The sequence below is a fragment of the Sorghum bicolor genome, chromosome 1 (assembly GCF_000003195.3).
Source record: "Sorghum bicolor cultivar BTx623 chromosome 1, Sorghum_bicolor_NCBIv3, whole genome shotgun sequence".
Taxonomy (NCBI): Eukaryota; Viridiplantae; Streptophyta; class Magnoliopsida; order Poales; family Poaceae; genus Sorghum; species Sorghum bicolor.
Genome location: NC_012870.2, coordinates 70,714,459 through 70,727,439, shown reverse-complemented (window position 1 = coordinate 70,727,439; position 12,981 = coordinate 70,714,459). Strand labels below are relative to the sequence as shown.

At 46.6% G+C, this 12,981-nt stretch overlaps 2 protein-coding genes across 2 annotated transcripts; both read left to right on the top strand.

The window, feature by feature from the left end:
- On the top strand, positions 656-7,937 carry LOC8078809 (probable BOI-related E3 ubiquitin-protein ligase 3). Its single transcript, XM_002468092.2, has 4 exons — positions 656-866; positions 972-1,069; positions 1,162-1,451; positions 7,219-7,937. Exons 1-4 carry the CDS (start codon positions 775-777, stop codon positions 7,750-7,752), a joined length of 1,014 nt encoding a protein of 337 aa, XP_002468137.1. The 5' UTR covers positions 656-774; the 3' UTR covers positions 7,753-7,937.
- On the top strand, positions 9,319-12,533 carry LOC8054293 (uncharacterized TPR repeat-containing protein At1g05150). Its single transcript, XM_002468091.2, has one exon. It carries the CDS (start codon positions 9,704-9,706, stop codon positions 12,233-12,235), a length of 2,532 nt encoding a protein of 843 aa, XP_002468136.1. The 5' UTR covers positions 9,319-9,703; the 3' UTR covers positions 12,236-12,533.

Sequence of the window (12,981 nt, the reverse complement as noted above, 5' to 3'; positions counted from 1 at the left end):
TACAAGCTTAAAGCTTGATTGTTGTCCTAATAATAAAGCACTGTGTCGATGGCTTTATGTGATGTTGTTGATGACTTTATCAATCATAAAATTTACCCATCTATTTCATTATATGCATGGTTACATTATGTGATGATGTTGTTGATGGATTTATGTATGGTTACATTACACACCTACACTTATACGTGAGCGTCTATGTGTGGGCTCCATTTGGCAAACAAAAGAGTTTAGATAAGTCATTAGTCAAACGTCGAGAATATAAAACTATAAATAACTTTTAAGTTGTTGAGTTTTGAAATATAAAACCATATAGTTAAATTTGTCTATTTTATAAAACAATATACATTCACTTTTTGATAAAATATACTTATAAAAATAAGAAGTTCAAGTTATACTTAGATACTAGCCAAACTGACTTTTTTTTAAGTATGGTGGAGTATCTCATATGCTATATGTATTTTGATGAAAGTACAGGGGTGTTAGCAAAAATCGGTAAACCACCTATGTAGCACCTGGTGCATTGGCAAAGACAACTATTTCCTACTGACCTGTGGGGTCATTAAACATGGCCCAGTATGTCAGTCACAGATCTAATAAGTTACTATGTAGTAGGACTAATGCCTAACTCTGTATTCCTAATTCTCGTTTTTTTTTCCATTTGCCACCCCCAACTTCTGAAGGCCCATTTCGTCGTCTCTCGCTCCCTCGGTCCCTCCCCCCTTCTCCCCCGCTCCTTTCCCCTCACCTCGCCATCTCCTTGTTCCTCACCTCGCCATGGCGTTCTTCTCTCACCACCATCTCCAGCAGCCACACCCGCAGCAGGCGCCACCGCCGCATCAGCAGCAGCCGGTCCTTCCTTCCTTCAGGTGAATGCTCGACCTCAATTTTATTTGCACCCCTTCTGTCTAGAATTGTTGTTTAAGGTGAGAATCGCGCTGAATTTCCTCTTCGGATGCCGCAATTCTGGGCAGGAACGCGCTACCGGTGCCTGTGGATGGCCAGATCCCAGCGCCCCTCACCTTCTTCAACCCGCCGCCTGCCTTCCCGGAGCAGCCCGCGCAGGCACCGCGTAAGTTTTCTCCGCGAATCCTCTCCCCGCTTATTGGAATTCCGCTTAAATTGGCCGCTGATTTTGGAGGAGTTTCGCTTTGCTCTGGGCAGTGGTGGATGCGATGGGGCTGACGGCAGCTGCGGGGCTTGGATGGAGGCAGCCGAGGGAGCAGGAACTGCTTGGGGAAAACTCCCAGATGTCATCCATCGATTTTCTGCAGACGGGCTCGGCGGTGTCGACGGGGCTGGCGCTGTCTCTGGAGGACCGGCGCCACGGCGGCGGCGGGGCTGGGAACTCCTCCGGCGATTCACCGCTGCTCCTGCTGCCCATGCTGGACGATGACATCTCACGCGAGGTCCAGCGGCTTGACGCTGATATGGACCGCTTCATTAAAGCTCAGGTCACCCTCTCATCTTTCTTGCTAACAAACATAATTGTTGATGCATTGCAGTGCCAGTGTGAACTGTTTGCTGTGTTCTTTGTGTGGGTGTCCTTAATCAAGTCATGTAACTGTTTTGGGAACTTACCGAAGGCCTACTGTTTGCATGCCGTGTTCACTAATCTGGGTGTACATAGATAAAATTTGGTAAGGTTGCCAATGGATCACATAGATAGTCTCTAGATCGAGCTTTGACATCATCTCCTCTCTTATGTCTGATTTCACATCGAGGTTTCCTTCTCTGTCTTGTCTATTCTTCCTAGACGGAGCTTTGATATCATTTCCTCTTTTATGTCTGATTTAGCATCCAGGTTCCCTTCTCGCTATCTTCCATGTTTTAGTATTTAGTCTTTGTTCAGCATCACAACTAATATCAGGTTAAACTTGATGCCAGTAGAATAGGTGTGCAATTTGATAACAATAATATCCATGAATGAAGCATGTTCGGGACTTGGGGTAGATTTTGCAGTTTCAAGTATAACACAGTAACACACTAACACATCAAGGAAACTGAAGTGCAAAAGGAGGATTTGCCCCTAGAACAACACAGTTTGTGTCATTTCATTAAGAAGAGAAAAAAATACAGGAGGATTTTCAGTAGAAATGAATCTGGATATTATTCTCTACGTATGTTGCACAAGTGTAGGGACCTTTGTGATCCATGAGCAAAAGTGCAAGATATTTGTACTTACCTAATAACTATAAAACAAAGTTGTATCTGTGCCATTGTGTACTTTTAGGCCTTATGCCTGATATGGTTGTATTATTACTGACATACAAATAAACATGTGGGTTGGGTTTCTTAGTTCATATCTAACTAGATGATACCCGCACAGACTTTTCAGGATGAGAATTCATGGAGTTAGACATATAGGGATTCGTGATAGAAAATCATGTTATAATATGGTTGTGCAATCTTCTAAACTGGTAGGATAAAAAAAGTTTTATTTAAAGAATATTTGAGGGCAAAAATTAATTAGAAAGGTATCGTAATGCATAAACCATAGTTGCACTTATGCCTCAAGTACTAATTAGTAAGTGGCATCAAAAGATGTTAAACAGAGCTGCATCTCAGCAGTCATGTCTGCCCAAATGAACATGCTGATGCAGATGGAAATGACGCTACTTGCCTGCATGTCATTGTCATTCGTCATCCTCCATGGTCGTGTAGATTGGATCAATCCTGCAGATGAGCCTTCAGGCACTGAATCTCGGCACCAGCGACTTCTCTGGCCCCAGGACCTCATCTCCCACATGTGCCATAGCTGCGCTCTGGCCCAGGTACCAGCATAACCACACACCAGCTCCCAGCCGCCATGGCACTGCCGCATCTGCAACGCACCACCTCCATACCACCACGCACCTCCACCATGGCCTGCAGGGCTGTCGATGCAATTACTAATTTCACGATGAGGATGCCCACTTGCGCACACCGCACAGTTCGCAATGACGATGCAAATCCCGTGCAGCCTGCACGCGCTCCATGTGAATTGCGACCAACAGATGCACAGGTGGAGGAAGTGTTCGGGGAGAGCGGAGATGTTGATAGAACGCTCGGGGTGCCAGGCCTCCTGCTCCATCATGCCCATGTGGTGGAAGGCACGCTGCTGCCGGAGGCTCTGGTTGATGACGTGCAGCTGTGGGATCTCACCCTTGGTGAGCCCTGAGATGGTGCCAGGCTGCTGGCACCCTTCTTGCCCAGCAGCTCGCACATGTTTTGCAGCTGCGACACAATGACATCCTTGAGACACTGGAAGTGCTGCGACATGGCTTTCTGCACCAGCACTCTGTATAGGGTCATCACACCAAACCCCACCACCGAGTTGAAGAAGTTCACCGCCATCTGCATCTGGATCATGCATATCAAACCAAGCAAACAAAAATTACTTCTTCCATCCATCAGTTAAATTATTTACGATTCATCCTTAGTAAAGCAAAGTCATCAAGACATGAAAATGAAACGTTGGAGAGGGGAGACGAATGGCTCAGGTCATGCGAATTGCAACCAACAGATGCAAATTGGAATATAACATCAATTGCCTGGCAGTTCCTGATGCATCAATTGCTGGGAGTGGGAGTGGTTTCCTCATGCATCAGTTGCTGGGAGTTGGTGTGCCCGTGTCTCTTCTAAGTCCGAGGAACGAAATATGCTAGTGGGGGTCTCCTATTTAGGTATAGTAGATTACACATTGCAGTTACATGATCATAGGATTATTGATCAATTAATGAGTTATATATATAACTGTAACATGAGGCCATTGTAGCGTATCTTCACCAATTTCCCAAATGACCTAATGATGTGTCCGACTACGATTTTGCTCCTGAGTTGACATTTTGGTGTGTGACTTCGTGGTGTTCAGGTTTCAGAAGAACTCATTGTTGTAAATGGTATTAACCATGTGGGTTGCAATTCTTCCTGATAGTTTTTAACATCTTCATATTGAAAGGTCTTTTTTCATATTTGTTTTAAGAAGTATGACAAATGTTCTGAATGTGGTTACTGTGACGACAACCCTGTCAGTTAAAAAAAGGAGGGGCTGTACCCAGTTCTAAAATCTCCCACATATTGTGGGATTGGAGGAGGGGAATTTCTTGGCAGGCTTACCCTTGATTTTTTTTTAAACAAGGAGGCTGATTTGAACCAAGACCTCCAGGAAATAAGTAGAGAAACTATTGTACAATTTGGTGCCCCAATTTTCCATAATCCCCCCCTTACTATATCTCTGTATTTACTCCTGAAATGTTAATTTTATCTAAGCAGATACTGTATAAACTCCATATTACTTGATGGCACTTATTTCTAGCTGAACTACCTCCAAGTGAATTGTTTCAATGATTTTCTTGAGTACAGATTACTTGCTTCTCGAGTTGCACGCATCCTGACAGGGGCAAACCCAAGATTTTCCCATGGGGTATGCCACACCAAAATTTTCACATGCAACTTAGTAAAATACATTTAGTGATTTGATAATCAACCTTAAAATTGATGTGCAATTCAGCATACAAATACTAAATAACACAATAAGTCTCAAATTCAACAGTTAAATTAACTTCACCAATTACAATAAAATAGTTCAAACAACATACTAATGGTTCGAAATATGTATAAATATATCTACATCTAGATATCTAGTCATCTACTGTTACCTAGGGGCTTTTGCATATATGTTGGGGAGTTGCCAAGTTGGGGCAGCCGGGATTTGGTGTGGAGAAGTCCACCGGTCTCCAGTCAATCCACCACCACCCATTGCGCTTCAACTGGATTTGGTGAGGAGAAAAGTTAGGGATTGGAGTTTGGAGAGGACGCTGGGGTGTGTGTGTGTGTGTGTGGGGGGGGGGGGGGGGTGTTAATTTGCAAAGGGTGGGCAGAGGATCATCACTGGCAGGAAGCACTTTGATTCTGGTGGTCCCGTGCGGCGATGGACAGTGACCGGCAATGGGCGCAAGCCCTGGGTCACCCACTCAGCCTGGACATAGCACTGTGTTGAGCAGCGGAGGAGACGAGTGGCTGAGCATGTGGTATATGTTCTTTTTTTTACATAAGTAATGGGCCTGCTGGGTCTGTCCATGCATCCTGATGCAGCTTCAGTGGTGTATGGATGCGCATGCCCCTGGGGAGACATGGTTTTCCTGATTTAGTGGAAGTTATATGTTTGAATCTTGTTTGGCAGGAAAAAAAATCTGTTTTTTGGGCAAAAAAAAAAAGTTATTAGAACAATGGTGTTGCATGGACTTCACTTTCAGATGATAGCTTGTGGGTATGGACAGTAGGCCATGTTGATTTGGTCATCAGCCTTCACCATTGAAACAAGCAAGCCAATGCTATGTCATGATTGTTTGTGCATTTATTGAGGATTTCATATGTTATTGCAAGCATTAGTTGTGAATTGCTTGTGATTAATGATCTAGCTGTACATTTTTAATACTAGAGATAATCTTGTAGCCTCCTTAGTGCTTATACTGATGGACTGATGGTTAAAGGATGAGTATAAAGGCAATCCCAGTTTTATATCTCATGTTACTGTCCTTTGCCTGTAATGCCGATGCTGAATGGATTGGGCATGGATGGGCCAAATGAACTGGTGTATGCAACATGATTTAAAAAATCTAATGAATCCTCGTTGATGGTAGAATACATAGTCTTTGAGCAGATCTGGACTTCTGGAGATGGAGGTGCGTTCATGTACTTGTACATTGGCTGGTGGGCCTTTTGGGTGAACGATTTTTTAAAAAGTTTGCACAATTGGCCATGATGGTTTTCATTTGAAGTAGGTACTTAGCAATGGAAAGCATGCTTTATGGTGGAAATACATGTGTTGCTTTTTCTTTAAAACCACAGCATAGAGTTCAATAATTGAAGGGGAGGGTCTAAAGAAAAAGAGGGTATGGGCAATAGTGTGGAAACCAGGAAAGTTGGGAAGCTTGGTTGCATGTGCTTCAGTTGAGGCGTCAAACTTTACATCTCGCCGCAATGCAATCAGAGCGCACACGTGTGTATGTGGCAATAGAGTTTCTTAGGCCAGTAGGCAGACCAGTAAAAAACACCGTGACATATTCTTATGCTTTCTACATCCTGAGAATTATGTTGCTATTTTGAAAGTTTTCTAAAACCTTCAAAGGAACTAGAGCAGGAGAGGACTTTGTGAAACTTTGAAAGAATCGAGATACACTGGCAGAGGAGCAAGTATTTCAGATGCCAATATATGTCACTTCAACATTCTATTCTCATTTGCAGCATTCCAGTTTTATTATTCAGTTCTATCTTTATTGATACAGTATTTGGTTAATTGTTCTATCCAAAGTCCGAACTTGGCTATCAATGCCTAGAGTACTGGATGCCTGAACTATCTTGCTTCTAGGAAGCAATGCAAGATTTTTAAGCCTTGATGAATAAGTTATGCACTGCTTTATTTATCAATTCTTGCAGTTTGGTCCCCAGTAAGGTGTGTTAGGTCATAGCACTGAGGTTATTTTAGGTCGTAGCACTGAGATTTATTGCTAAATAGGATTCTGTATCAGTTTGTTTGGGTTGAACACTTATGTACAGTGTTCACTTAAACTTGTTTAAACCGTTCTCTACACACGTGTAGACACTAAACTGTGGGTATAACTGTAGCTTATGCTCTAAACGGTGAATTAAACAAAAAAAATCTTTAAACGGTCAAAGCATTAAAAACTGTTTAAACAGTGCATTTAAATGTGTTTAAACACTGATTGAAGTGTTCAAACACTAATTGAAGCGTTCAAATGACTGTCTTGGCGATAGAGAACTCACTCGTTAAAACTATTTGATATTTGATTCTTGTTAGAACTTAATGTCTAATGTAATGTTATTGCGCAATGACACCTAACCATTCACTAATGAGAACTACATGTCTACTATCTATGTCATTATCCTGTCTAATGTCGATGTGTTATTATGTAACTGTGTGCATGTCTCAAGTCACATTTAAAAAAATTACTATATGGAATTATAGTGTTTGTATGCGTATTTATTACTAAAGTGCAAATTGTTTAAACCATCTAATTTATCGTCTACATTGACTAAACGCTAAGCGAAGGGTTACCGACCCTCTAGCATTTTGTGTCTAGGAAAACACTGCTTATGCAGATGTCTAGATCTCATATTAAATCTTACCTGGGTGATTATTATATTGTTAAAAAAGCTTGACATTCTTTGTTTGATACTTGTTTTAGAGTTCTACTTCTAACGTTCTTTAATTTGCAGAGTGAACGGCTGAGGCAATCTATACTGGAGAAAGTTCAGGCAAAGCAGTTTGAGGCACTGGCCTCAGTTGAGGACAAGATACTCAGAAAAATACGGGATAAAGAGGCGGAAGTGGAGACCATCAACAAAAGGAACTCTGAACTAGAGGACCAGATTAAGCATTTGGGAGTGGAAGTTGGTGCTTGGCAGCAAAGGGCCAAGTACAATGAGAGCATGATCAATGCACTCAAGTACAACTTGGAACAGGTATGTGCTCATCAGAGCAAGGATTTCAAGGAAGGTTGCGGCGATAGCGAGGTAGATGACACGGCGTCCTGTCGCAATGGTGGTGCTGTCAATTTGCAGCTGACACCGAAGGAGAACAGACAACAGAAGGATTTGACGGCTTGCAGGGTCTGTAAATCAAGTGAGGCATGCATGCTCTTGCTGCCTTGTCGGCATCTTTGTCTATGCAAGGAATGTGAGAGCAAGCTGAGCTTCTGCCCCCTGTGCCAGTCATCCAAGATACTTGGCATGGAGATATATTACGCGTAGAATAGAATTTATGTATCACATGAGTATCTTACGAGATACTGCTATGTTAATACGTCAATGTATTGCCAAACTTTAGAACCTATGTACCACTATGACTTGCCACTGGATCTAAAAAGACTGCCGTTTATGATAGATTTACCCGCAGCAAATTTCTTTGAGAAGCTCATCCTTGATTTATGCTCCAAGTAAACTTCTCGGCAGAATTTGTCTTGTGCCACTGGTTGTTACCATCTATCTATGTATTTCCATCAGCGGACTTTTTCAGGCCGGCCCTGTTTGGAACTCAGGAAATTTCCCAATTCCTGTGTTTTCGCTGCTAAATTGAATTGACTTTTGTGAAATTTCTATATGATTTTTGTGAAATCCCTATAGTCCAAACATGGCCCCAAAGTGCGGCTGTCCTCTCCTCTCTTTCTATGGGGTAAGTGCTATACAACTCGAAAGTAAGCGAAGTTGTCTTCTGGTTGGCTTTGTAAATTTTTAATTACCTGTAAAATAAGAAGTCTAAGTGTTGTGTGAAATGCAAAGCATCTTCCATTAAATAACTGTTCGTTTGTCTCAAAAGTTATGACTAAAGTACTGTTTGCAGCATTGAATGGCTGACAGATTCGATAAATAAGTTTATAGCGAACATGCTTTGAACAGATCAATCTCTTAAAAAGAGTCAGCCGCAGCTGCTGCTTTCACATTTGCGAGTTATATATATATATATATATATATATATATATATATGGACAGTTATATGATTGATCTCGGGTCCCAGGCCATGGCTTGTACTTGCAAGCTCATTCTACCAAAAAGAACTGGCAAAATTTGTTTGCCGTACACGCATTAAGCTCTGCCATTTGATTACCTATCTTGGGGCGGATTCCGGCAATTATGACCTGGTAGTTAGCAGAAAGCACCAATAGCCTTGTCTTTCAAGCCCAGCAAATCAATTGCTTAGCCACTCAGAACCTCCTCCCCTGTTGACTGTTGCCTGTTGGCCCGGCTATCTCATAGGTTAGGAGCATGGCATGGGTGAGAAATGCATAGTGCAGAGTTCGCTTGCTAGCTCCAGAGAACTCGAGCTAAATAAAAAAAAAGGTTCGAGAGAACTCGATCTTTCAGATACGCCCTACCAATATTCTTTTGTTTAGATTCTGACTCTCTAACTCTACACGGACTATAAAAAGCCACAGACAGTCAGACATATGGTTTTCCCACAAATCGCCCCCGTGCCCTAGATAGATGAGATGGTATTGGTTTTCCCACAAAATAGTGGTAGACGGCGATGCCTTGTACAGCTGTACTCCCGCCGCGCCCAGCTTGTCCAGTTGCGTTTTGACGCCTCAGAAATCCAAATCAACGGTCCCAACAAAGGTACCGGGGCCCGGACCACGCCAGCTTTGCCGGCACCACCCCCAGCTCTGCCGCCTCGCGCAACAAGATCCCCCTGCCGCTGTCGCCGCAGCTGTACCACTCCTCCACCAGTCCAACAGCAGCACAGCGACGCCCCCCGGCCGCCATCGGCGAGCAGCTAGCGTATCTTGCGTGGCTCCAGCTCCAGCCCACACCCGCCGCGCCGATGTTGACCAGCACGGGGGCGGAGCGCCCTACTATCCATGTGAGCTATCGAACGTTGCGAGCGAGCCAGGCTTGCCAACGCAGCAGTGCCACCCCTCGTGCCCCCTCATCCACCGTCATCATTACCATCGCCTCCTCTCGTTAGCAGCAATAGCAAAGTAGCCAGCCGAGCACACGGCTCCGCCGCCCCCTCCGCTCCGCCCTCCCCTCCCATCCCATCCCCTCCATCCTGACCGGGCCCACCCGGCATTCCTGAACTCCCCCTTCCCGCATCAAAATCCCCCCACCCATCCACCCGTGCCGTCGCTGCGCCCGCCCCGCGTGCCCGAATTTCGCCGTAATCCGGCTGGTTTTTCCCGTGCGCAGCGAGCGGGCCGTACCCGTAATGGCGCTGTCCGCGTCGGCGGCGTCAGCCGGGCGGGGGTCGCGGGCGGAGAAGGTGAGGAGGATCTTCGAGCGCTTCGACACCAACGGGGACGGCGGGCTGGACCGCAACGAGATGGCCGCGCTCGTCGTCGCCGTCAACCCGCGGGTCAAGTTCAGCGAGGACCAGATCTCTGCCATCCTCGACGAGGTGTTCCGCACCTACGCCGAGTTCATCCTCCCCGACGGCAGGGGCCTCTCCCTGCCGGGGCTGCTCCGCACCTACGACGACGGCGCCGGGGACGTCGACCGCGACTTCCTCGCGCTCTCCCTGCCCGTCGTCGACTCTGACGCCTCATCCCCGGAGATCGCCGCGGGGGACGCCGCCGCCCTCTCCTCCCCGCCCTCCGGAGCTGCCGCCGCAGCGTCGCTGCTCGACGACCACGCCAAGCCGCTCGGCGCCGGCGGCGCTCTGCCGTCGGTCAGCTCCCGCGCCGCGGCCGCCGCGCCGGCGTGGGCGACCTCCCCTAACCACGGCATCGCCTTCGACTCCTCATGGGGGCTCCTCGACGACCTGGAGATACTCGTCAAGCGCCTCCGCTCAAAGCAGCTGCGGAAGGGCTCCGTCGACGGAAGCGGCGGCGCCGGCAACAACAACTTCGACTCCTTCTCCGAGGCCGGGTGGTCCAGGGAGATCTCAGGCGCTGCGGATTCGGCATCCACCGCCGCTCCGTGGGACGAGACGAGCCGCGACTACCTCACCTTCGTCAAGGAACTCGCCGTGCTCCGCACGCGCGCCGACGCCTCCCGCTCGCGCGAGGAGGCCTTCGACAACCACATGGTCATCGGCCGGGCGCTTTCTGAGCACCGCCTCTTCCGAGACGCCCTAGCCAGCTTCCGCCGCGCCTGTGAGCTGCAGCCCACTGACGTCCGTCCCCACTTCCGCGCGGGGAACTGCCTGTACGCCCTCGGTCGCTATGCAGAGGCCAAGGAGGAGTACCTCCTTGCCCTTGAGGCTGCGGAGGCTGGCGGCTCACAGTCCGCGGACATCCTCCCGCAGATCCATGTCAACCTTGGTATTGCCATGGAGGCCGAAGGGATGGTGCTTGGTGCCTGTGAGCATTACCGAGAAGCAGCCATATTGTGTCCATCTCATGCCAGGGCACTCAAGCTCCTGGGGAGCGCTCTCTTTGGCGTTGGGGAGTACCGAGCTGCTGAGAAGGCACTGGAGGAGGCCATCTTCTTGAAGGAAGACTATGCTGATGCGCACTGTGACCTTGGGTCGGCCCTGCATGCGGTAGGGGAGGATGACCGTGCAATCCAGGAGTTTCAGACAGCAATTGATCTCAAACCTGGCCATGTTGATGCCTTGTACAATCTTGGTGGATTGAACATGGATGCAGGCCGCTTCGTACGGGCTGCGGAGATGTATACTCGTGTGCTGAGCATCCGACCAAACCATTGGCGCGCACAGCTAAACAAGGCTGTGGCTTTGCTTGGACAGGGTGAATCTGAGGAGGCCAAGAAGGCACTCAAGGAGGCGTTTAAGATGACACAGAGGGTGGAAGTGTATGATGCTATCTCACATTTGAAGACATTGCAAAAGAAGAAGCCAAAGCCTTCCAAAGGAAAAGATGATGGTCAAGGGGAGCAGGCTTATGTTGTTGTGGAGGCATCCAAGTTCAAGAGGGTTGGCAGGAAGACTACCTTGCGGCAGGATTTGGCCAATGCTCTAGATATAAGGGCCTTCGAGAGGATGACGAAACTAGGCCACTGTGATGTTGAGCTTCTTAGAAAAGAGATGAATGAGACTGATGTCCCTGTATCTTACTCAGGCACTGGCATCCCTGAGAAGTCAATACGCAAAGCAGCTCTTGAGGTTATTCTCCGCAGGCTCCTGTCTTTTCTCAAGCCAGATACCTTTCAGGGTGCTATCAAGGCAATCAATGAAAGAATTCTCTCTGTCCTTGATGCTCCTGGCTCTGGTCGTGTTGATTTGGGAATGTTCTTCGCCATCATTGCTCCAGTCTGTTCTGGCCCTGTGGATAGGCGCAAGCGTATCGTCTTTGATGCACTTCTTTGGCGTCCTGCTAGCGAAGGTAGCAATGGTCAGATAAGGAGGAGTGATGCGTTAACCTACATTAAGCTTCTTCGGGCTGTTTATATACCCACACATGGGGCTAGTGACATGCTTGAAATGCATGGGGAGTCTGACCCTACTATGGTATCATACACGGAATTCTTAGAGATGTTCAATGACCCAGATTGGGGATTTGGGATCCTGAGCACTCTGGTGAAGCTTGAAGAGAGTGATCACATACGGCATGGTCGCTACACATGCTCCATCTGCCGGTACCCTATCATTGGGTCACGGTTTAAGGAAACAAAACACTCATTCAGCCTGTGCAACCGATGCTACAGTGAAGGGAAGGTTCCGTCAGCCTACAAGTTGGAGGAGTACAGGTTCAAAGAATACGGTAACGAGTCTGAGGCCCTCATCGATAAGTGCATGTGCTTCAATTTACATTCTAAGAAGCTGGAAAGTGATGCTTGATCATCCAAACTTTGATCTCAAGTGCTTAAGCATGAATCTGTGTATTTTCTAGGTGCAAAGATGTCTAGTTAGCTCTCCCACTCTCTTGTAAACTAAGGTGGCTCGTTCGGAGTTAAATGTGTCCCGGTTACTAATAACCCTAATGTGTTAGCTGTTGTTTTAAGTGTACGGGAACGAGTAAATGTGAATTCCATACACTCTGTTGCCCCAGTCCAATACAATCTTGCTGACCCTTGCATATTTTTGTTCGAGCAAGAACAATTTTGGGATTCTCTTTAATGTTTTTCTTCTTTCGTCTCATATTACTGCCATCGTGATGTCTCTCGTTTTCATTTCTATCTAAGCCAGCTATGGTGTGATTGTTTGCGTGGCACTGGTGAGTTCACCGTGAGCAAAAGAATTTGAACTTTCCCAATTCTGCTTCCTCTATCTGAGCACCTGTGGATTGATAGTTTATCAGCCAAATTAGCTAACCATGAAACAATATTTTCCTCTCACAGTAAATCAGCATCATCAACCAAAAAAACAGCCAGACGAACAGCCCAGCTGAGCTATGTAAATGTAAGAAGCCAGCTATGGTGTGATTGTTTGCGTGGCACTGGTGAGTTCACCGTGAGCAAAAGAATTTGAACTTTCCCAATTCTGCTTCCTCTATCTGAGCACCTGTGGATTGATAGTTTATCAGCCAAATTAGCTAACCATGAAACAATATTTTCCTCTCACAGTAAATCAGCATCATCAACCAA

Excerpts from the sequence above, each read along its gene's own strand:
- LOC8054293 (XM_002468091.2), top strand. The coding sequence starts at position 9,704 with ATGGCGCTGTCCGCGTCGGCGGCGTCAGCCGGGCGGGGGTCGCGGGCG.
- LOC8078809 (XM_002468092.2), top strand. The coding sequence starts at position 775 with ATGGCGTTCTTCTCTCACCACCATCTCCAGCAGCCACACCCGCAGCAG. Across the intron at positions 1,070-1,161 it reads GCAGCCCGCGCAGGCACCGC|TGGTGGATGCGATGGGGCTG; the intron begins GTAAGTTTTCTC and ends TGCTCTGGGCAG. Across the intron at positions 1,452-7,218 it reads ACCGCTTCATTAAAGCTCAG|AGTGAACGGCTGAGGCAATC; the intron begins GTCACCCTCTCA and ends TTTAATTTGCAG.